Below are 25453 nucleotides of genomic sequence, written 5' to 3' on the forward strand. Positions count from 1 at the left end.
GAGCTGTGTGCTCCACTGTAGAAATGCAACATGTGCACGTAGACCCATTCAGTAACAGGTGGGGAAATATTAGCAGAGTGCCTGTGGAAGTGTACAGTGCCCCGGGGTGAGAAGTGACTCAGCTATGTGCTGTTTGTTTCACTTTGTTCCAATCCCACTTCCTTTTGACCCTGATGACAGTGGGACATAGTAACCTGACACCAAGAGTCACTGATGTAAACACTCCTGTTGCACCTGTCCAGGTACCTATGTCACCTTTCATGTATGAAGTGTAGTGTCAAGGACCATCTGTGGAAATTAGTTAGTACAAGAGGATTAAGTGCTATTTCTCTCTCTCTCTCTCTCTCTCTCTCTCTCTCTCTCTCTCTCTCTCTCTCTCTCTCTCTCTCTCCCATCCACTTCTTGAAACCTCCTGTTTATCCTGATAGATCTGTGAGATGTAGGTCATATGTAACAATGCTGTCAGGTGACAGTCACACTGCTGCAGTTCACTGCTGCAACTCACTGCTGCTTCCTGGTGGAGAAAATCTGAAACAATCCAGTGATAATGCTATGAGCATTATTTTCACAGATTTGAGGGTTGTTGAGATTGTGAAATTTTTACTAAATTACAAGACAAAAAAAAGAACACAAATTTTAGTTTTTTTCCTCCTTACATTTTGAATTACATCTATATATAGATGTGTGTATGTATGTATATATATATATATAGAGAGAGAGAGAGAGAGAGAGAGATTGAGTCCCATAAAACCAAGCACATAGCCATGCAATCTGTATTTACCAGCATTTGCGAAAGAATGGAAAGTAAAGACCTCACTGAATTTGAGTATGTTACAGTGATAGGGTACCACCATTGCAATAAGTCAGTTTGCGAAATTTCTTCCCTCCTAGATATTTCACAATCCACTGTGAGTTGTATTATTAAAACGTATAAGCAATTAGGAACTACAATACCTTAGCCACGAAATGGAAGATCGCATGAAGTTACACAGCAGAGTTGGTGAGTGCTTAGGTGCAAAGTGCATAAAAGTCACCAACACTCTGCTGACTCAATGTGCCTGCATCAGCACAAAACATCAGCACAAAAACTGTGTGCCAGGAGCTTCATGGTATGGTTTTCCATGGCCTAGCAGCTGCATGTAAGCCTTACATCACCAAGCACAATGCCAAACGTCAGATGGAGTGATGTAAAGCACACCACCACTGGACCCTGGAGCAATGGAAACATGTTTTGTTTAGTGATGAATCACACTTCTTTATCTGACAGTCAGATGTCTGTGCTTGGCGAATGCCAGGAGAATGTTACCTGCCTGACTGCACTGTGCCAACTGTAGTTGGTTTGGTGGAGGAGGGATAATGCTATGGGGTTCTTTTTCAGGGGTTAGCCTAAGCCCCTTAATTTAAAGGGAAATCTTGAAGCTTCAGCATACCATGACATTTTGGACATTTATATGCTTCCAACATTGTGGGAACAGTTTGGAAAAGTCCATTTTCTGTCCCATTGCACAAAGCAAGGTCCATAAAGGCATGGTTGGGTGAGTTACAATGCATTTGTCCATATAATGTAGTTGCAACACGCTACTGCCTTGAGCTGCCTCAGAGAAGCTTGGCAGACATGGCCATGCAAGTGTCCCAAGGAGGGACATGGTAGGACCACACCATCCTGAAAAAACAGAAATGTAGTTATTGTATTTATTACCCACCACTTATATGTACATCACACAAACTCTGTCAGCTGCAGCCTCCAAACTTAATACTTATTAGACCTTTAAATCAGGCAAAAGGAAAAAAAATCTTTAACATTTAGGCCACAACAACTACATTTGCTTAAATAAGGACTTGTAGCCTGATTTTGTTTGAAAAGAGCATGAATCGTGCTGTGTGATTTATACTATTTTGAAAGGCCATTGCTGTCCTGCACTGACACCCATTTGCCGCTAGATGGCAGCAAATGCTCAAAGTTTGCATTTGTGGCGAGCTCTGCGGCTCAGCTCACGCTGTAAAGCTGTAACGGCGTTACAGCAGCAGCTGCAGCGGTACGTTATGCTATTCTGAAGGAAAAGAGAAACCATAGTGAAAGAGATTTCATGAGGACACACTACGCGTTTATAGCTTAAACCTACAATTACTTATTTTTTTATGTACTGCGAAAAAACCGTAGGGAAGAATTGTGTCAGTTGTTGAGTGTTTGATTTGAAGCTTTTGCCTCCTGCAGAGTTCACAGTAACTGGAAGCTCGCGCCCCACACAGTGAGCGTGTCAGTGTTGGTCAGAGGCACAGCTATGGCTAATTCAAGAATAAGCTAAAAGATTTACAGAGATAACGCAGAGGAAGAGTTCACTGGCGCTATAAAGAGAAGGAGAATACTGGCACCAGAGTAGGTAAACGTTTTTCAACATATTATTATGCTGTTGTTTTCTATATTTACACTTTGTCCTTATTTTCACAGAAGACACTGATTTATCTAGTCTGGTTAACTGAACCGTACATTGTACAGGTAGCACGAACTGATATTTCTTCTTCAAAAACTACTTGATATTTTTAGTTGTAGCACTTAAGACGAGCATCTATAAGTAGCAATAGTATTGCGCTATAAAATATCATCATGATAAAGATCCAAATTCAGTTACTTGTGTTACACAGCCTTACACTATAGGTTGCATCTACACTGATATAAATACCAACAGGGCTGGCTTCTAATATTACCTAATAACTTATAATAAAAACTATATTCTGCACAAATGGCATGTAACACTGTTAACATCCAGTGGTTCTCTTCATTATTTGGGTTGGAAAACAAAATATTGTCAAACAGGCACACTGACATCATGCCAGCTCATCGTTTTGCTCTTTACCACAGTGTAGATCTAATGTACTGGAGTGGGAGATCTACAGTTGTATGTGTCCTAACATCCTTTGTTGGGGTTCCATGTATAATATAAGTATGTATTTATAGTTAACAAGTTGGTAATGTTCTTTTTGTATAGCCTATAATTAATTGCAATATTTTCCATTGTATAGATTTTTGAATAAATCATGGATCAGAATGGTTGCACAAAGGGAATGGTTAAAGAAGCAAAAAAAAAGTATTTGGCACATAAGCAAGAAAGAAATAATGCTAATTTGAATCATATTGGTGTATATTTAAGTGCTTACAGATCTCCATTTATTGGCCCAAGGCCAGCTTAATCTACTCAAGCATTCTACAAAACTCTATTCCCAAAAAAGGTAGGACAGTAGGCTATGTGAAATGCTAACAAAACAGGACGCAGTGATTAGTACATTCTGTTTGACCTGTATTAAATGAAAAATAGTACAGAAACATGATATTTGATCTTTTACACTATGGACATTTTTGTTTGATAAAAATAATCTCATTCCAAATTTGATGCCAGCAGCGTGTTCCAAAAAAGCTGAAACAGGAACATGTTCATCACTTTTGAACGTGGCTTGGCATTAGCATGTCGAAATTAACTAAGTTGAATTTTTTACACTGGTAACAGTCAAGATGGTGATTGTCTTTTTTGGGTCAACGTCGTGAGCCTCTATTGGTGGTTTTTGACATTGATCTATATGCACAATGATTTCTCTGGATTCCCTGAATCTTCTGATTGTCATGCATCGTAGAGAGTGAAATATCTCAAATCCTTGCTCTCCTTTTTTGAGGAACAGTTCTTAAACTGTTTTATTCACTCACAGATTTTTGATGAGCTTCGGCCCATGCTTGCTCATAAAGGACTAGGAGGAGCCATTTTGTCCTTTCAGCAAAAATCAAACCACAATATTTTATGTCCATTTTAGCATCTTGGCTGTAGATGTGTCTTAGCATGTGCTAATGTGTTAGTATAGCATAACAAATTTAATATTTTAACAAATTTGATTAAACAAAAGTGCAGACTTGCTTCACTTTGCCTTAAGCTTTAGCTCAGCTATAGTCACTTTTCTTTTATCTCTGACAGGAAATATTTCCAAAAGTAGAATAATTTGTCTCTAATGTCTCTCAATATTTGATTTTTTACAAGGCTTCTCATTCGCCACTTTCTTGTTCAAACCATTTAAGGTGGAATGGGAAAGTTCAAACGAGAATCTGACTTCAGTTTCATGACTTTTTAGTGTTTGACAGTTTCTCGATGCAGATTAAATTTATGAGGAAACCAGCTGAAGTGATTATAAACGGAAATAAGTTCATTCATCTCCAAATTATCCATGTTCGTCTTAAATCTTTCTCTTTGCCATTTCTTTGCCTTTGTTAGCTACTAGCTAAGCGAGATTGTTATCTGCATTGCCATCTGTGCACCAGCCTTCAGGGTTAAAGGGTGAATTAGCAGTTATACACTAATTCCAACATCTAAGGCTGTTTTTTCCTAAAATTGTTCAAACCATCTGCAGAGCTTTATTTTACTGCAAAGGATGATTATTTTATTTTTACCTAAAAATCGAATTCTACTGTGGAGCCACAACAGCGCAGTGAAAGAAGCTTTGGATGTTGCCAACCCCTGGACTAGGTCTTTCTTGGAATGCTTCTTTTGTGTCTAAGCATGATTAGAATGTCTGTTAAACATGGTTTTTAGTCTTAAATTGCCCCTCTTCCATCTTTTTTGGAACATGTATCAGGCATCAATTTCCATACATACTAACAAAAAATAATAAAAAAGCAGAGAAGTTATTAAGATAAAATATCAAATAACTTGTTTATAGCCTAATTTTATACAAAGTCTTTGACTATCTCGTAGTCTTGGCACATAAATCTATTCACTTTGTAAAGCACTTATTGAGGTTACTTTGTAAGGATCAAGAACAGCCTCTGTAATAATGAAGATATTATTAGTATCTAATTATCACTGAAATACTTTGTTTCAACTGATCTCTAAACAGTTTCAGTGCTGGTCTGAAAGCAGAAAGCGTCAAAGTATGGAGCCCATATGTGCCACAGGAGTGGCCGCTCGACTGAGGAGTGAGTGGGACCGCAATGATGGTATTGGTCAGAATCACAGGGCTCTAAAGTTCTTGGGTCAGGACTTCGAGTCTCTGCGTGCCAACTGCCTTCAGAGCAGGCGTTTATTTGAAGATGAGACCTTCCCAGCCCAGCCCTCTTCACTAGGATTCAAGGAGCTGGCACCAGGCTCTGCCAAAACCAGAGGAGTCCACTGGATGAGGCCCACGGTGAGAGCTTGCTATACCCGACTGTGACTCACTCATTCAGCTGTATTTAGCAGCAATACTGTTGCTTTTTGGCACAGCTTAATGGTGACATACAAGCACGTGTAAAATCCTAAACCCATCCAAAAACCTAACTGTCAAACAGCAGAGATGTTCCAGTCACGTCTGTGCCCTGTCTGACCCATAGGTCTTCTCTGTGCACTCCAGGAGTTCTGTTCTGACCCACACTTTATCGTAGATGGAGCCACTCGCACAGACATCTGCCAAGGAGCTTTAGGTACAGACAGTCTGCTCTGCAGCAAATTAAGGATGTATCAGGGGAACTGAGACCTCAGGCATAATTACATTTCTAACGATTGCAGATAGCAGAATTTTAATAATTACAGCCTGTATAGGTCTTCACAGGTCTAAGACTTGGAACCTTGGCGAACCGGTTTCTTTTTCATCCTAATATGTTCCCACATATTGCTTCTTCAATCAGGGGACTGTTGGCTACTGGCGGCTGTTGCGTGCCTCACCCTGAACGAGCCTTTGCTGCATCGCGTCGTTCCTCATGGTCAGAGTTTCCACCATCAATATGCTGGAATCTTTCATTTTCAGGTACAACACGCTTAGTCACATCAAAAAATCAACAAGATCTTAAACAAAAAAAGCTAAGTATAAGTGTTAATAAAATAATTTTGAGGCTTGGTAAGTACAGTTCTGTGGGCAGTATAAGATATATAGTTGAAAAAAAATACGCTTTTGTGAAAAATCTGAAGTTTTGCTGTTATAGAACATGAGAGCTGATCTATTACCCTTCTCTACCATTCCCTACAGCTCAGCAGGAAAACATATACTGCAATGCACCCCTCCCTCTCCACTGTGCTAGCTATGTTTACAGGAAATATTTATAGGGGAACAGATACCCTGTCTCCCTCAAAATACCCAGGCAAGGCAGGGACAGCTCCCTGCTGCCAAATTCCAATAGCATTCACATGTCCACCTCGCAAGCCCATTTAGCCTATTTAGACTCAGTCATTCGAATAGCATTCACAGTGTGGGTTGTACACCGAGACTTGGAGCAAAGCCAATAGCGCAGGGATTATCAGGTGTAATTGTGCTTAGGCAGGGAAAACATCATAGATTCAACAGAATTTGATGGTTTTGACATTGAGAAGTAATGTCACATGAGTTCCCTGTCTACCTGTTTGAGTCAACCATATTTGAGTCCTTTTTGAAGAAATCAAACAGCTACCAGCATTAAAGCTTAAATTATATGGGCTACACACCCTGCAGTGATTTGCCAGTCAGTGAGCTGTAGAGTGCAGTTATACTGCTGCAGACTGAAACTGGGAAAATTGCCAAACCAGTGCAGCGAATTCACAGCATCCAATCTGAGACCAGAAGACTCTCTCTGACAGTAACACTCAGTAACACTCAGTGTCTCTTGGAAGCCTAGTAACATGCTGATCTGGACAGATTGTGCTATAAAAACTGTTCCAAAATTTACTAATTCGTATTCATTATGATGAATATTTGCTAGAAAAGTTACAATGCTCAAAGAAATTGTTCAGTTGTATTATATTTTGTAGCTGTTAACCATAGATTTGTAACCCTGGAGCCGGAGTTCAAACATTTTCAAGCTGACTATCGAGATTCTGTTTGTGAATGACATACCATTGTGCATCTTCAAATACATATGGATACTGAGATAATCGAAAAATCTTTTTAGCAAGCCGCATGCTATCATGCCATTTTGTGCCCTGCATTAATGGTCAATTGTCACATCCTTTATCCATGTTTAAAAACATGGAAAATTAACCAAACCACACTTTAATTCCAGTGTAAAAGCTTTTGTAGAGTCTTTTGTATGCACTCAGTAGCCAAAAAGTGCTAGTCAACCATGAGCATTCACTTTTTCAGTCAAACAGTTGAGGTGGTGTGAACGCTTTTAGATGGAAGTAGGAAGCTCCTAGAGTTTCCAGTTGTTATGAACACACTATAGCACACTACTTTGAGCCACTTCTGCTCAGCAAGGACTTGCTAACTGGCTGATTGGTTGGATCAGGTATGTTAGAAGCAGGGAAAACACTAAAATATGCAGCACAGGGCATACTCCAAAACCAGGGTTGGAAACCACTGCTCTAAACAGTTTTTTATCTATTTGATAGAAGCAAAAATTCCAGAGCTGAACTCAGAAAAAGGAACATATCTGATCTGATTCTATTACAAATTTAGCCTGAAATATTAGAGAATTTCTTGAAGTGCAAGAAAATACAATGCAAGTCAAGAACAGTAGCCACACGTAGCCTAACATTAACATAACAACAAGAAGTAGCTATTCAGCTAAGCAAATATGTGAGAGCTAATATTACATTGTCAGTCTACCAAATGGACCAAATATGATTGGTACTGGTATCAGTCATCACTTACGTGTGTCAGGATAAGGGAAGAAAAAGTGGTATTGTTCCATCACTAACCATCAGTTTTATATCCTGTCTGTGTCATTTTGCAGTTTTGGCAGTTTGGGGACTGGGTGGATGTGGTGATTGATGACCGGCTACCAGTTAGAGATGGAAAACTCCTATTTGTTCACTCAGCTGAAGGGGCAGAGTTCTGGAGTGCCCTGGCAGAGAAGGCATACGCAAAGTAAGAGAATTCATCATCACTTCAACATAACAAATACAGAAAGCATTCAACTCCATATCAGAACTTCTTTGGAAATTGTTATGTGTTTGACAGATTAAACGGTTGTTATGAGGCACTCTCTGGAGGCTGCACCTCTGAAGGGTTTGAGGATTTCACTGGTGGGGTTACAGAAATGTATGAGCTCAAGAAAGCTCCACCAAACCTCTATAGCATCATCAGAAGAGCTGTAGAAAGAGGATCTCTAATGGGCTGCTCTATAGATGTGAGAGCACACAAGTTCATAACCTCTAGGAGTTTAGTAATGCATTAGCAATCATTTATAATGACGTTAAATATTTATACAAAACGTTGCCTTCATTTTCAGATCACAAGCTTCTTTGACATGGAGGCTATCACCTTTAAAAAGCTGGTGAAGGGCCATGCTTATTCTGTTACAGGAGTGGAGGAGGTGAGAAAAACTATTTTGGCACAACCAGTGATAGTTTACTCAGATTACTAATAACTTGGAACTCTGTTGGTTAGGTGGAGTTTAGAGGAAACCTCACAAAGCTGATTCGCATACGAAACCCTTGGGGAGAGGTGGAATGGACTGGAGCCTGGAGTGACGAGTGAGTATGAGGGATGAGGGAAGATGAGGGAACATTCCAGTGTTTTTCTGCCTAATTTAGATCTTCCACATCTGTAGCACATGATTGATTACTGTAGATAATAATTTCTCTGTACTTAGAATGGAACAGAAGGCTTGTTGACTTAAAGGTTTATTCTGGCCTAAAAGCTCCCTTTAATATGCAGTTGGTCATGTTATGTAGTCACTATTCAGCATTCCAATGAGCAACACTGCATTCCTAAACCTAAAAATTCAGGTGATTAATCTGTTAAACCATTAATTCTGTTTGGTTCCGTTTAGCTCAAAAGAGTGGAGTGGAATCGACCCTGCCATAAAATCTCGTCTGCACAACTGCTGTGAAGATGGAGAGTTCTGGTGCAGTATCAGTGCTTAAATATGCTATAGTAAATTAATACAAATGACCTTTTTTTTTTAGAACTTTGTCATTATTTAGATTCTCTTTCTCTGCTCTTCTCTGACTCACTGACTCACCGAAACAGGATGTCATTCAGTGATTTTATGAAGGAGTTCAGCAGGCTAGAGATTTGTAATCTGACAGCAGATGCACTGCAAAGCAATGAGTTGAAGAAGTGGAATTCATCTCTCTACACTGGAGAATGGAGGAGAGGCAGCACAGCTGGAGGTTGCAGGAATTACCCAGGTACTGGAATTACTCATATTTATTATTTTGATTTATTCACATTAGTTGATCTGATGCACTTTTTATTGTTTAGAAGAAATTCCAAAAGAGAACCTTTTTCATCTTTCATTATGAAAGCCTTCCTTATTTCCATCTACTCATATTTCATATTTTTCTATTCATACAGCGACCTTTTGGATCAACCCCCAGTATAAAATCATGCTTAAGGACCCAGATATTGAGGGCCAAGATGGGTGCAGTTTCCTGGTGGCACTAATGCAGAAGGATCGACGACGGTTACGCAAGGAGGGCAAAGACATGGAAACGATTGGATTTGCCATTTATGAGGTAAATGGTTAATTTGGCTCTTCTAAAATGACATGAGGGAAGTGTGGGGAAAACCCTTAACTAAGGCACTAGTGGGCATATTTACTGAGAGAGATGCTAATTACAGAGAGTGTACCAAAGGCTGCCCAACACAGGTTTAGTTCAGGTGATAACAATACTGATTTACTTTCTATGGTTTAATAGCAGACAAGTTCTATTAGGTGTGTTTGAGCAAAGAAATTAATAAATTATCTGGAGAAGTAGCCCTACAGAATGGCACAGCCCACTTTTTATATATTGAGTAAAAATTACTGGAGATTCACAGATTTGCATGTTTGTTAAGTAAATTGACTTAAACATACACATGGGCTGGTGGGGTAAGTACATGTGCAATTCTGTCCTCCTAATTTCCATTTTTTAATCATTTCTAGGTTCCCAAAGAGGTATGGGATAGGCATCCATCTGTGTATCATTAATGAAATAGTCTGATTAAGGGTGAGCTGTTCTTAATGCTGGCTGTCAGGTCAGTCCCTTTTCTCCTCTAGCCTGGTTATCAGGTTTGAGTTTATACTGCAAGGCATTCTAGTGCACACAGCATAAATGAAGGGAGACATTACCTTACAACAGTTCCTCATAGTGTTTTCTATGTCCTCTACAGTATCTGGGCAGGGTGGGCGTACATCTGAAGCGTGACTTCTTGCTCACACACATGTCCAGCGCTCGCTCTGAGCTTTTCATCAACCTGCGGGAGGTGAGCTCGCGTTTCTGCCTGCCTGCAGGAGAGTACATCGTCATCCCCTCCACCTTCGAGCCTCAGAAAGAGGGTGATTTTGTGCTGAGGGTCTTCTCTGAAAAAGCTGCTGACTCACAGTGAGGATTTTCAGTCATTCAATTTGTTAAACAGCTAGAGCAGTATAATGATAGCTCTGGATAGCTTTGGGCTTTTTTGGGTCTAGCACATCTGAGTCATGTTACTAGCTAAGTGCCCATCCCTTTTTGAGGTAAATCAAGTTTCTTAGAGCAGGGGAAGCATGTGAAACATTGCAGAGGGAGGTCAGGACTGGCATTGGGAAACACTGCCCTACATACAAGGCATTCTACTACTGAGGTGGCAAACAGGGGATGAATAGTGAAAATTCATTTAAGTGTAAATTCTTTATATTGAACATCATCAATGAAGTTGTAACAGCAATGACTGTAACACTGCTGACAAATAGCTAAATCCTGAGCTTTTGAAGAACATTAGTGCGTAGAGCATTACAAATACTGCATTCAACTTTTATCTAAATTTAAAAAATTTTAATTACCTAATGTTTCAGAAGTTGCAACACTGACACAATCCTTTTGTGAAACTATGAAGCTGTCATAATTTTGGCCATATTTATCAGAAATATGAAGAGATTTTACTAACCATAGAGTTAATCCTTCTTCCTCTGAGATATCAATACAAGCAGTAACTCAAAAAGACCTTGCCGCCTTTTGTAAATGACACCACTAACTAATAACTGTATGAAATGTGTTTCTGTAACAGCACTGACAAAAAACCTGGGACAAAATAAAATTCTAGTTATATATTTTTAATAATTTAATAATAAACATTGGACTAGGACTAATTCTAACGCATTTTTAGAATTTAAACTGTAGTGCAAGCATCAACATTGTTGTTTCACATACAATTAATACATCAGCATCTGTGAAGTCATTGCTAGGACATGCAGTTTATCTTAAAAAAAAAAAAGTTGACTATTAGACTTTTACTATATTTTTGTTGGCTCATTTAGGAAGGAACATTTAGGAAATATAGGTGTAGAACAAAGAATACACAGATATCCACTAACTGTGTTTTATTTCTGTTTTGAGCTCATTTTGGCTTCAAAGGACACCATTTGCCACAAAAATGGTAGAATAACTCACACAGAAATAGGACTTTTGGCTTTGGTTAACATTAATAAGAAGTATGTTTGTATAGATAAATAATTATTATGGTCAGACAGTAAGCCTGCTATGTATTCACTGAGGAAAAGGGAGAGAATGATAAACCTGACAATAAACCCACATTGTCTTTGAAATTAAGGGAACTAGATGATGAGCTTTCTGCTGACCTACCGGAGGAGGTACGTGCCAGACACTGTAAAGGTGTTTTCATGCTAGCTCAACAAACAAATATTTCAGCATGCAAATGGGTACTCATGCTCAAAAGTGCTCAGGATTTTTTCACTACTGCAGAATGTGCTGCCAGATACTGAAATTGATGAAGGCTTCAAGGCCCTTTTTACCAAGCTTGCTGGAAAGGTGAGAAGGAAAGAGAAAGCATCATCATGATGCTGTTCAGTTTCTCACAGATATACATTAAAATGGCACATTTATTGTCTTTTCTGACTCTCTGTCTCTTGGCTTGCAGGACATGGAGATCGATGTGCCGAAGCTGCAGATGATTCTAAACCGTGTCATAAGCAAACGTAAGAATATACAGTCATGTGCAAAAGTTTGGGCACCATTGTCAAATTAAATTTTGCTGATTTTATAAGTGAAAATATGTTAATGTGTCCTCTACAGAGAACATACTTCTGCACACAATTAAAATGCAATTACTGTTTATTTGCTAAATTTACAGCATAGTTTATATATTTTTTATTTATATATATTTTTTTTTAATATGTTAAACTCAGAAAATAATATGATTAATATTATTTGAAAATAATATTAATTTGAAAATATGAGAAATATCATGTTTAGATTTGTTCAATTTTAGAGGATGTGAATACTTTTCACTTATAAAATCATCAAAACGTAATTTTATCGAGGATGTTAAACTTTTGCATATGACTAAAAGAGCAGCTTAGCTCAAGAGCCCTCAATACACAATAATCTTCATATTAGTAGCTCTTTTATTATATATCACAAGTGCAGTAACATATACAAAGTCTTACAGAGCCTGTATAGTAGTTTCTTTAAAGGCAAGGCGCAATTATCCCTCTTATTTTCACAGATAAGGATCTAAAAACTGATGGATTTCAGAAGGAGGCTTGTAGAAGCATGATCAACCTTATGGATGTATCTTTCAGCTTCTCATCACTGAAGCATAAGTTTACACTTATTTCTATCATGTCTTTTCCACAATGGAGGCTCTCCTGTAGAGTGACCATCCTTTGTTAAGCCTTAACATGGCCCATACAGACAACTGGCCGTGGACGATTGGGTTTAACAGATTTTCATGTGCTTTGGGAGAAGATAAAGCAATATCTTGTGAGTGACTGTTTAAACATGTTTTTGGGGTAGTTAGTTCATATTTAGAAATTTAGATTTATCTTTCACCGATAACCCATCCTTTCAGCTTCTCTTTTTGATGTTCTTCTATCACTTGCTTTTTGACCTTACTTATTGTTTGTATTTATTACTTTTTTCTTGCACAATATCATGTTGAAAATGACCTCGCCCTCATTAGACTGTGTTTAGAAAGTTTGACTTGGACAAGTCTGGGACCATGAGCTCCTATGAAATGCGTCTGGCGCTGGAATCAGCAGGTATTGACACTTCAGCCTGCCTGTACTACACGACAGGTGTTTTCAGATATCATTAACTGTCTGATTGGTGTAATGTTACAAACTATAATTCCATGTCAGGCTTCAAGCTGACCAACCACTTGTTCCAGCTAATAATCCTGCGTTATGCTAAGCCAGACCTGAATGTGGACTTTGACAGCTTTGTGACCTGTCTGATCCGCCTGGAGAGCATGTTCAGTGAGTGGTCATAACTTTTTCTGTTTAGTCAGATTTAGGAATAGCAAGTAACACTTACTTGCCTCTTACAATGATTCCATAGTAGTTAATAGAATAAGATTCCCTGGTTCAAAGACAAGGAAATGTCCATTCTGATGATTTATCTTGAAGGTGGGAGGAACTTTTTAAAAATTAGAACTACTTTGGGGTGGATTTTTGACAGGCTTTTTAATTATTTTTAATTGGCCAATGATGCAGAATGAATGAAGGAATATAGGAAACTGAGTATCTTCTTGCAGCCATATAACTGTTGTCTTTAAATAATCATCACAATGGAGAGAATACATAATAACTGAAATGATTCATCAGATAAGGACAAGATGAAAGCTACACTTAATTGGTCACAATTTGGTTCCTTTTTCCTGACTGAAGGGTAATTATACCACTTTAACACCCTAGTAACCTCTATACCATAAGCCTGTTACTGATCCATTTATTAGAGGAATAACTAAATATTCAGTTAGGTGTTATGCCAAAATTCAGCATAGATGTTTTGTCTCTGTGGATGCTGCATGTTATTAGAAGTATGCAACATAAAAAAAACAGTCTTCTTTCTCCCGACAGAGACATTTAAAATCATGGACACAGATGCAGATGGAGTGGTGTCCTTCAGTTTCTTCCAGGTTTGTCCTCTTGGTCATATATAATGAAATAAATAATAGCTTTGTCATCTTTCATTGAGGCTCTGATATCTTTGCAACGTCTCTCCACCTCTCTTCTTCCAGTGGATCTCCCTTACCATGTTTACCTAGATGGATGCTTTTCTTCTTCACTTCAACCCTCACTTGTTTTCCATGCTTTCCTGTACTAAGTGCCTTTTCTCCACTTTGCACCTCTTCTTTTAACTTCTCCCTCTCTTTCTCTCAGGTGCACCTATACCAAATACAGACTGCTATGAATTGCACATTCAGGCAGTGTATCTAAAAGAAAGAAACCTTAATTATTAACATGTAAACAAAGGTTAGAATGTTTGGGTTATTAATTGGTTTTGTAGCATAGCTGGTGCTTATGTATTATTGAATGCTTGTGCACTGCACTGCCTTAACTTCAACTATTTCTTGGGTGCACTATTTGCATCAGTATTTCTTTTCTAATCTGATTTAGATTTATACCAGTTTGGTGCATTTTTCTGCTCTGATTGTCTGAATTGCTTTCAAAGGTGACTTTTCCTCAAAATAAATAAAACTCAAGTCCATTGTTTGTCAGATGGCTCACTCATATATACATAGACAGAAACATGTTACATATCATGCTGCATATAAAAAACTGAGGTTTGTCATACCCTCTTTAGAGAAAACAGAACCTAGTAAATGTACTGTGCCATGTGAACAGGTCATGGCAGCCTGTATGTCTCTTTTGTGACACATTTCTGGCCTTAGAAAAGAACAAGGGTTAGCACATTAGTTTTTTCTAAATGTAGTTTTAGGATATTTAACTCAGGATCAAATCTTTATCAGTGCTTTCGATGCACCGTACAGAATGGATGCTTTTAAACATTGCAGTAGAATGGAAATCTTACTTTGATGATGTCAGAGACGCCTTTATCACTCAGGCACTCCACAAATGTGTCGATGGGATAGTTAACCATAGAAACCATCCTTTAAGAGTAAGTGAAATTCTGACAGAGGGTGAGTTCCAGCTGCTGTAGGAGAGTTTGGTAAATCACAGTGAAGAAAATAAATGCAATGGAACTACCACAGGATCTGTGAAAGAACAAAAAGAGATAAGTCCTCCATAGACAAAGCAAAAGAGAACAAGAAGAATTCACTGAGATCTTCCTGTTTTAACTTAAATTTGTTCTTGAAAAATGTCCTTAAAAAGTCTGTCAGATTCCTGATGTGTTCCTGAACCACAGAACTGTTAACAACGTTGTGCTCCTGTGTGTGTAGATTCTATTCTTACCTAAGAACAAATCCCAAATAAGACAAATTCAGGAATTGTCAGAATCTTCATGAAAACCACACAAGCAAAATTTCTTCTTAAGAACACTTGGTAAATGAGGCCTATTGGTTTTAAAAACAAATCGGAAAGGAAGTAATTCTCTCTTTGGAATATTATTCTATTTCTTTGTGGTCTTCACCTTCTTAAAAACAGTGCCACGGCCACTGCACAAGTAATTGTATCAGGTGTGCTAAAACTTGCAGCTCAGCTGCCAACAGGTTATCTGCACACAGGTTGATAAATCAGCCTCACAAACTTTCAGACAACTATACTTGCCTAATAAAGAGCCAAGTATGATTTGACCAGGATATGTATGTGAAACTATTCTCAGCCAACTATTAAAACTTCTCAATTCACTTAAAAAACATGACAATGAGACAATATTATGGACAATTAATAATATTTAATATACAAATATAAATATAGACACTTAACTACAACACTATTTACATAACAAAAAACACTTACATACATCTCTACATGGTCATCCATCAATCTACATGGTTTTTTACAACAAAAATGCATGATACTTGTAGCAATCAGGTATTCCAAGTTTAATATGCCAAAACCCGGAGACCAGAGCTCTTTCTTCTTGACCTATGCTACGAATGGCTTCAATAGCTGCTAAGGACAGCACAAGCTTCTCTGTTCACCTGCAGTCAATGGCTCTTCTTTCTGGGGTTGCACTGCAGCTGAGCTCTGCCCCTACAGGCTGCTGTGGACACAGAGAGAATGGCTGTCTCATCAAGTAACGTCCATGTCCAGGCCATCTGGTCTATGTCTCAGTTAAGCGCCAGCCCCTCACTCACAGGCATGTTAATGTGTGCAGTGAGGAGGGGAGCACTCTTCCCTTCTCTCAGTACAAACACCTGAAGTTAGAAAGAACAAGGGTTAGCACATTAGTTTTTTTTCTAAATGTACAATTTCTTCAGGATATTTAGCTGAAAATCAAATCTTTATCAGGGCTTTCGATGCACCGTGTAGAATGGACGCTTTTAAACACTGCAGTAGAATGACAATCTTACTTTGATGATGTCAGAGATGCCTTTATCACTCAGGCACTCCACAAATGTGTCGATGGGATAGTTCAGCCCTGGAACAAGTAGGGGGATCTACACACACACAGTGCAGTTGGCTGTAATCAGACCCAGTTCCCCAGTTCTTACCCATTCAATACATCATCCACTACATGATGGTAACTGCAAAGGCAACCAGGTTTACCTTAAAGAACGCTGTCCTCATGCTGTATAAATTTTCATCATACAAGAAACTGATGGCTAGATTCATTACAGGGCGGCAGGCTGCTGTGTTCTGGATGTTCAGAGTTAGTTTGAAGGATGGGCCTAAGCCTTGAACCTGAGTAAGGAGGAAAATTATATATACATACACATATAAACAAACACACACTATCAGTAATGTATGAAGTAACTAGGGAAAACAGGCAAACATGCACTTACCACTGCATTCATCTTGAGAGGTTCTGTTAAGCTTGCTGACATAGGAGTGAGACTGGACTCTAAGGCTTTGACATAGGCCCTAGCTGCAGCTAGCCGCATCCTACTTAGGTCCATTTGGAAGGCCCTGTGCATGGCTGCACAACCATTGCAAGGCAATGTAAGTTCATACAGTACAATATAGACTTTGAGAATTAAACACTACAGTAAATTAAAGTTCTTATGAGCGTACAAAACAGGGAAAGCAATTTTTCCTTAGCTACTTCTGTTATCATGTGCTTAAAGCGGCTGTACATACCCACAGCATTCTCCCTTTCTCTCATGGTTTGGTCCACATAAAGCTTAGTTTTCTTAGGCACGTTGAGGCGGATGCTTTGAGCTATCGGTGGGCCAGGGGCAGAATCCTTATCATCAAACACTGCAGTTCTCTTCAGGATCTTCACAATGAGGCCCCCTCCTGTATTACATGGGAAAGAATGCTTTATATGAGAATTACTGTATCTGAAGACGAATAAAACATGATTGTATAGAAGCACAAAGTAAAGAAAACAGGGTTAGCATGATGAAATTCAGCAAGAACAGGCAATGCTTATGGTAATATTGTGCTTATGGTTATATTGTGATATTACATATAGATATTACAAATAAAAATAACCTACTCCCAATTCTAATTCTACCAGCAAACTCAAATGACAGGCTTGTTAAATGAAGCCTTGTTACCTTTAGTGGTCATAATTAAGGTGCCATCCTCTCGACCATAACGGCCAAAACAAATGCTGGTTACCAAATCCTGTAAAGCAAGATGTAAAACACATAAAAATAATAATAATTATAATAATAATTATTATTATTATTATTTCTGGTTCAGTTACCTGGTCCCAAACCAGCCCAAAACAATTAGATCAGATGATACGACAATTGCAACATATTTTAAATCTTACTGGCGTCTTGATGGTGCTGATTAAGTTTTTATCCCGATACACATGCACCTCACAGTTGGCCAGACCTACAAGCACAGCCTGGAAGCCTCGTGTGGGCAAGTCTAGCACTGCCATTGTGGTGACGGGGGCAGGCAGGTATGTTGTCCACAGCTTCTTTCCCTTCAGAACAGAAAAATGGTCATATAGTTATCTTTACATTGCTTCTCTTATAACCATAACTGAAACATGTCCTGTATCTTTAAATGAAATATGTGAAAAAACTCCAGTATATGCATTATCTAAGAGGTACATTCATTGCTCTCTATCTTGGTATTTGTTTTGGTGAGGAGGTGAGACCTTCTGAGTGTAACCATGCAGAGTTTCTTGAGCGCAGCCCACCACAACATTCTTCCCCATCCTCACCAACCCAACAGGGTGAGAGGATAGCTCAATACAGTACTTGGGTCTTGGGGAGTCTCTGTAAAACAATATTAATAGCTAGTTTTCATATTTTGTATTATTCAGGCACATCAAATCAAATCTAAAGATGGTCTGATACAACTTTTCCTTTCCTGATACAGCTATTGACACCTTAAGTATCAGCTAGTATGAATTTCAGTCCAATTTCTTTTCTTTACTATTAAACTCTAAACTACTAAACTTTAAAATGAGGAAGCACTTTGTTTAAGATGAGCATCTAAAAGCAGATATCACATAACACAATGTGAATGTGAGGTATTTCAGGACAGACAGGATCAGACTGGATTAATTATTTTTCTCTACTATATCCGATTTAGTATTTTCTGCTGATATCTGCCTGATATCTATACACTGATACTGACATACAACCTCTAGCCACATGTAATGTAAATCTGTCTTTTTAATAACATTGTTTATTGTATACTATTACTGGTTAGATAAATCCAAAGCTTTTTTGGGTAAATCCACACATACAGATACATACAGGAGCAGCACTGGCCTGACTGTGGACTTACCTTCGCAGTATGTAGATATTTCCATTGCGACAAGCTATTGTAATTCTGAACTCCACATCAAACTGCCCAGTCACATCCATCAGTGTAGGGACACTGGGAAGGGACATCTGCAAGTACATTTAAGGTCAACTCAGAAGGGACTCACAAAACAAGAGATCAGACGTCGCTTGTGAAGCACAAGCCTGCTAACAACTTCACACTGTTCTTTAAATTATGAAGATGAACACATTTCTGGACTTAATAACAGTTAATGTTATTAGCAGAAACAAAAGTGAGATGCTGACCTTTGCGAGAATGGTGAAAGCCTCTGGATCCAAGATGTAAACTTCTTGACTTTCAGTGCCGATCACCAGGCAGCTGACTGCATCATCATCTGCCATGTTCTTCTTCAACGTCCCTATGCACGTAATAACCGTCTGAGAGCACACAAAACAATTAAACATGGTTTCTGTATTTAGATACCTGTTTGTGTGGAGGTCTATGTGCTCACCTGTCTGCGTATGGGCTGCTGTTTGTGAAGGTTAACATAAGCCTCCATATCCTGAGGTTCAAGCATGAGGAACCTGAAAATAATGCAATATTAAACTAATCAGAAATACAGAAAGTTACACACTGCATGTTTTAGAAATTGTACAAAATTTTGTTAATTACTAATATTAACTTAATTATTAACAAGTTAATATTAGTGATTGTTACCGTAGTGATCTGACTGAGAGTGGGATGTCAGCCTTATCCCTGAAGAGTAAATAGGAAATATTTAAGCAGGATGTTCTACAAACAGTGTAGAGCTATTTAATAATAGTATAATTATAGGTATACTGAACTACTTTAAACCTCACCTTATACCTTCTAACATTTCTTTCAGTGTCATTGGATCAATCATATCCTTGAGAAAAAATTCAACAAGTAATTAATCCAAATTGGAATTATTATTAAGAACCCATTAACAATCCATACTAAATAAATATGAGAATGAATTACAGAAAAAAATAACATAAGTTAACAAGCCTAACTCTGAGCATATGTATAATAATGTATTCTTTAAAAAAAAAAGAAGGAAAACCTTGTGATTGCCTGCCCTATACCCAAAGAATAAACTTCACAAATTTAATGAATGGCATGAGACATCAATGGAAAAATTGTCTTTGGTTTTACAGAATGGCATACTTCTCGTCCCGCATCCTCGCAAGCTTAAGCCCTACATGAATATCGCACAAAAGCCTTTGCACATGCACAAAGTAAGACAAGTCATTGTGATGAAAGTTGTATTTCCAACCTCTCTAGCCTGACTCCACACATCCTGCTCCAAGGGGTTGACCTCCAGAGTGGGCAGAGTGAACTTGAAGTAGGGACGCAGGTTCTTGTAGATATAGATGAAGGGTCCAGAGGCTACAGCAATGGCAGGGGTGCAGGGCTCATGCTGATCCATGAGGAAAGACACAAGGCCAGTGGGCAAATCCAACAGAGTGTTTTCACTCAGCAGTCCAGTACCACGGTACACCTTCAGCTTCATGTTACTTGCTCCTGTGCCCAGGTCGCCCACTACCAGCTATCACATTTAAATGCATGCACACATCAAATTAAATTACACAAAAGTACAAATCATTCTAGTGCTTGTTCATAAAAGTAGGGAAAATGAAAAGGAACATATTTTAGATTTTCAAAATGCACACAAGTGCACCATTTTGGTCGCCATACAGCATGTGCCTACAAAAACAGGCAATTTAGTTAACTAACAGAGACTCACCTTGTTCTCACCATCTCCATGCAAGTCTGCCAAAGCTGAGAAAAAAGAGCCGCCTTTCATTTTAAGTTGGTAATTATAGCATGTGTTTAAAATGATTTAATAATATTCTTTTAAAGATAATAAACCTGTGACGTCACAGCGACCAAAACTCACCAATGCACGAAGAAAAAGTATATAGATTAGCAACTGGGTCATAGTGTGCATCAAGCCATTTCGAACTGGACACTGCACTGTAAACAACAGAGTATCGTGACTTCAGACGTCAGAAGAAATTTTAGATTGCAGCAGCAGTTTAACGTCTCTTTGTAATTCACGGTCAGTTCTATATTTAACTTTTCTGGCTGTGTTAATGTTAGACAAGTTCAACGTGCGGCTTAGTCACTATGAAAGAAGTGACCTTACAACAATATGGATTTATTCGCAACCTTAGCTCACAGCTAACAGCTCGCCCTTATGTAACAGTTATAACTAGCTAGGTTAACGAACTTGGCTAGCTAGTTAACACTAAACGAATAGCCTCTTACATAAACCACAATTTCTACAAAAAAGTGCTAATCCACCAACCCAAAAGCGCCGGAAAGTGAGCTCCAGTTAGCTCTAGGTCGTATTTCTGACTGATAGAAATCTATGTAAATCGCAATTAAAGGGCCAAATACGCTGGTATTTGGATAAAACTGGTATTTTACCAGCTAGACTAACTAGCTAGCTAGCCGAGCTTGTTAGCTAGCTAATAGGTGTAACTAGGTTCTACATGCTCTGTATACTCGTATGTAAATCACCTACTTACCTGTCTTTCATCTCCATATGGACTGAAGCCATACTAACTTATATTTTAAACGCTAACTTTGAATTTGAGGAGCAGCGCTGTCTATGATTTACTGAAGACAGCGAGCTAGCGAACTAAAAACCTCTCAGTAATCCTTAGATCGGCTTTCCCCGTTTCCATAGCAGCAGCGGGGAAGGAACTGCAACTAACGCGAGATCTAACGAGACTTGGCAGCGACCATCCCGGACGGTCGGCATGGAAATCCCACTTGCGTCAGGAAGGGCTCGGCGGCTGTGTCCCAATAGTTGAAAGAAATATCCTTTTCTATCAGGTTCGGCTGCGTTCCAAACCGCTTAATATCGTACTATACAGTGTATCAAAACACTGCACCACTGTTATTGGCACATAATTTAGCACAGTATAGTATATATTGTTTTGGATACAGCCCTTAAATTAGCCTGATGGTCATTTGGTCCATATGTTAGTCAGCTGTGCCAACATATTTAAGGAGGTCTAAAATGTAAATATAGCCATTTTATTTGTGAACCTACAGATATATGTTCTGTGTTTTATATGTAATATTCATATGGTTGAAATGGTTGTAAATACAAAATAGGTTTTCTTTCGCTGTGCTGCTGTTTTAACTCTCTGCTGTTAATGTATATTTAAAAATATGTTTTAGGCTAAAACCTTATGTCAAAACTACTATACAAGACTTCACCGCTTCATAGTCCCCAAATCTTACAATGTGTAGCTTTAATATGTGACTTTAAAAAGACAAGTAATTCAAAAATAACACAAAGTAAACAGATTACATTAATATAGTGGATTAGGTTTGAGATTGCAGGCAATTCTAATGTGACCCTGAATATATGTTTAAAGTATGCTTCTCAATCCTGCTGGTATACCAATGTGTGCTTGCCCAGATGGACAGTCAAACGCCACTCTGCTGTGTGTAGCAGCTAATCCAACTGCAATATTGTTTTTTTTTCATGAGAGGCAGAAACTGCAATGTATTGTTTAAGCATTGGTCTGACAATGGCCCACACAAAATAGTTCATACAGATGGCCTGGAGTTTGTTTACTGCCTACTGGCAGACGTACTGGTAGAGTTGCAATCATACTGGGGAGCATAGCGCGGGTGTCCTGCAGCAATAGGACTGCCTTTCATCTTTATTGGGCCCCTCATATCTTTTCTTAACAACATACCTCACCATATTGTCTTAATCAGCACTACACAGACAGCCCTGTTTTATCTCCCTCTATCTTTATCTCTGCTACGACACTGGTTTTAAACAATCTTTATTCAGACATAGACAAGAGGAAACATTGTGCAGCTATTTTTATTGACTTAACAAAAGCATTCGACACAGTTGATCACACTCTTCTTTTACGGAACCTAGAAAAGATTGGCTTTGATGCAACTGCGCTGGACTGGACCCAAAACTACCTCACTGATAGAAATCAATGCATGGCATTGAATAATTATAAATCAGAGTTGGTATCTGTATCTAAAGGTGTACCACAAGGTTCAATTTTGGATCCAGTCTTATTTAATATCTACATAAATGATATAGCTACCTCTGCTTCAACCTCAGACTGCAAAATTCACCTTTATGCAGATGATACAACTTTTTATTGCTCAGCTGATTCTATTCATGCTGCAACAAGAAAGTTACAGAGCTCATTTAATGCTCTGCAGGTGGCGTTATATAAGTACAAATTAGTTTTAAATGCCACGAAAACTAAGTTCATGCTGTTTTCCAGATCTTTTAATACTGATTTTAGTACTGTAAATATTACTACCCTGGCAGGATCCACTATTGAGAGAGTCACGGAATATAAATACCTTGGCATATGGCTGGATGATAAACTCAGTTTTAAACCACACATAAATAAACTAGTCAGTAAATGCCGACAGAAGCTGGGTTATTTTTATAGACATAAGTCCTGTTTCCCCATGCACGCCAGAAAAAGACTAGTTGAAGCAACTTTACTATCAGTGCTGGACTATGGTGACGTTATTTATAAATATGCTCCCTCCAGCTCTCTCAAATTACTGGACCCCGTGTATCACTCTGCCCTGAGGTTCATCACTGGAGATCCGTACAGAACTCACCACTGTGAGCTGTATGCAAAAGTTGGGTGGCCCTCTTTAACGGTACGAAGGGAAACGCACTGGTTGATTTTTATTTATAAGACACTTTCCGGTCATTTGCCAGAATACATCACCTCATTGATGATTACAAATAACAGTAATTATCAGACTCGCTCTAGTAATTGGATCAGCTGCCAGGTACCAAGAGTTTTTACAGAACTGGGAAAATCTGCTTTTAGTTACAGCACCAGTGAGCTGGAATTCACTACAGGAAACACTAAAACTCAGGTCACTGGTGTCACTCAGTCATTTTAAACTTTTAATATCAAACCACCTACAGACAGCCTGTACCTGTTTTACTTAATTATATTTACACTATATATAACTTTTATTTTTGTATTAGTTCTCCTAGTTTTTTTATCTCTTTTTATTTATTTATTTATTTATTTCCTCTCATTTTATTTTAAGTTTTTATGATTACTTTTTTATTTGTGATATTGTACTATTACTTTACTAATTTCTTATCTATTTCGATCTTAATTTCTTACCATTTAAAATCTCAAGTTCTATTTTTATCTACTTTTATCTTTTATTCACTGTTATTTTAAATTTTCTTTTAATTTAAAATGATTAAATGTAGTTATTATTTTCTTTGTCATGTCAATCCCTGTTTTTGTAAATGCTCGGCTACATTGAAAATGAGGGTTGCCCTCAATGTACTTCCGAGTCAAAATAAAGGTTGATTGATTGATTGATCTCCCTCTATGAGTTACAAGGTTCCAGATGTGAATGTGGAGCAGGGCTGTTAAATTTGGTGTTTTGGGTACAATTCACTCATAATGGCCACTGGATATTCAACATGGATTAGAATTGATGTATGGCTTTCTCCTTGCATTTCTTGATGCAGAGGCTGAAGAAGAATGTTCTTTCTGAACTGTCTGACAGTTGTTTCTCAAAGTGTAGCACAAAGTAGTGAAGCCACGACCCATCTTGGCTTGCAAAGACTGAACTTTTGGTGAATGTTCCCTTTATACCCAATCATGATACCCTCATCTGTTACCAATTCACCTGCGTATTGTGGAATGTTTCAAATATTCAAATTTAACTTGAATATTCTATAAACTTTACACTCTTTTTTGCCCTTGTCCCAACCTTTTTTAAAGTGTGCCACAGGCATCAAATTTAGTTTGTATATAAAAGTTGTTTATATTTATACAAATTCTTGTCTTTATTGCATTTTACAAAATGTCCCAACGTTCTGTGTTTTATCAATATATTGATGATAAATGACCTTTGCAAGAGACTTCATCTACATAATTTAGCTCCACTCCACCAGTGCACAAGAAATTGTCTGTAATAAGCAGCCTTGATTTTTCTTCTGAGATACTTAATGCCTTTTTAACTGCACTGCAATGCACAGGCTGACTTTGATTTTCTACCCTTTGACATTCTCTTTCTCTTTATCTCTAAGTGAGTACGTCATATTTGATGGTGAAACTGTGCTGCAGTATGCAGCCATCCAACAGAGACCACTTCACGATTCTCTAGTGCCAAAGCACATCATTAAGATTTCCATGAAAACAGCAACAGCTCTGATTGGTGGAACTTGTCTTATGTCTATGGGCATTTCTTTACAAGAGATGGGGTAATAAAAAAAGAAAATAAATAAATAAATATAAAAATAAACATTTTTTGACAACAAAACTGGCTTCTCACCGTCTCGTAGCGCTTGGTAATTCTACGTTCGGCAGTTTCATGGCTGAAAGATTCCTATGGTGTTCATAAATGGGATTTTTATTTCCAGAACCAGATTGTTCAGGTCTATAGGCATAAATGTGCTGGATTTTGTGACATCACAATGGCAATGAATTCAAGACTCCCTGTTTTTACAGCTCAGTTTTGAAACATGAACTGTATGTATGAGAAAGTGAACATGTTTACATACTCCATCAAAGTGTTTTTTGCTGTGTTTTAGGCTCTTTTGCAACAGATTCTTCCTTATAGACAAATGCATTTCCTTTTTTTGAAATGTCTTACAAATTAGAAGTTCTATTGTGAATTTCCCCACTGTGGGACTAATAAAGGATTATCTTATCTTATCTTATCTTATATTATTACATTTTCTAAACAAAAGGCAGTTATGATGTAACTATACCTTATAACCCAATTTTATCTGGACACAATTATGTTTTTGTTTAGCAGACATAAAGAAAGCTTTTTTGCAAGGTCACTACTCAGCAGCTCTTTCTCTGTAAGAGAACAAACCAAACTGTAACAGCATTTCATGTCTAATATGATTTTGTTGCTATACTTGTTGGCAAGCTTATACATGCATATTTCTACATAGCATACCTTTTAACTCACTATTTTTTGCGCATGTCACGTCAC

General features: G+C 38.1%; 2 protein-coding genes across 2 annotated transcripts; one reads left to right on the forward strand and one right to left on the reverse strand.

The window, feature by feature from the left end:
- Positions 1–2089: 2089 nt before the first annotated feature.
- si:dkeyp-50d11.2 (calpain-1 catalytic subunit) lies at positions 2090–14400 on the forward strand. The gene is made up of 22 exons (XM_017698534.2): positions 2090–2381; positions 4876–5163; positions 5368–5437; positions 5642–5760; positions 7658–7791; positions 7885–8053; positions 8156–8239; positions 8314–8399; positions 8699–8773; positions 8899–9059; positions 9226–9386; positions 9797–9808; positions 10024–10235; positions 11440–11479; positions 11592–11657; positions 11767–11824; positions 12355–12419; positions 12543–12611; positions 12811–12889; positions 12989–13105; positions 13709–13767; positions 13870–14400. Exons 2-22 carry the CDS (start codon positions 4912–4914, stop codon positions 13894–13896), a joined length of 2115 nt encoding a protein of 704 aa, XP_017554023.1. The 5' UTR covers positions 2090–2381; positions 4876–4911; the 3' UTR covers positions 13897–14400.
- Positions 14401–15468: 1068 nt separating this feature from the next.
- Positions 15469–21136, reverse strand: bbs1 (Bardet-Biedl syndrome 1). The gene is made up of 17 exons (XM_017698746.2): positions 20989–21136; positions 20355–20431; positions 20202–20236; positions 19731–20003; positions 19294–19340; positions 19151–19189; positions 18945–19017; positions 18739–18870; positions 18455–18561; positions 17817–17937; positions 17481–17639; positions 17260–17329; positions 16838–16996; positions 16543–16676; positions 16307–16441; positions 16111–16197; positions 15469–15954 (listed from the first exon to the last, which is right to left on the reverse strand). Exons 1-17 carry the CDS (start codon positions 21018–21020, stop codon positions 15868–15870), a joined length of 1767 nt encoding a protein of 588 aa, XP_017554235.2. The 5' UTR covers positions 21021–21136; the 3' UTR covers positions 15469–15867.
- Positions 21137–25453: the final 4317 nt, after the last annotated feature.

The sequence above is a fragment of the Pygocentrus nattereri genome, chromosome 16 (assembly GCF_015220715.1).
Source record: "Pygocentrus nattereri isolate fPygNat1 chromosome 16, fPygNat1.pri, whole genome shotgun sequence".
NCBI classification, from domain to species: Eukaryota; Metazoa; Chordata; class Actinopteri; order Characiformes; family Serrasalmidae; genus Pygocentrus; species Pygocentrus nattereri.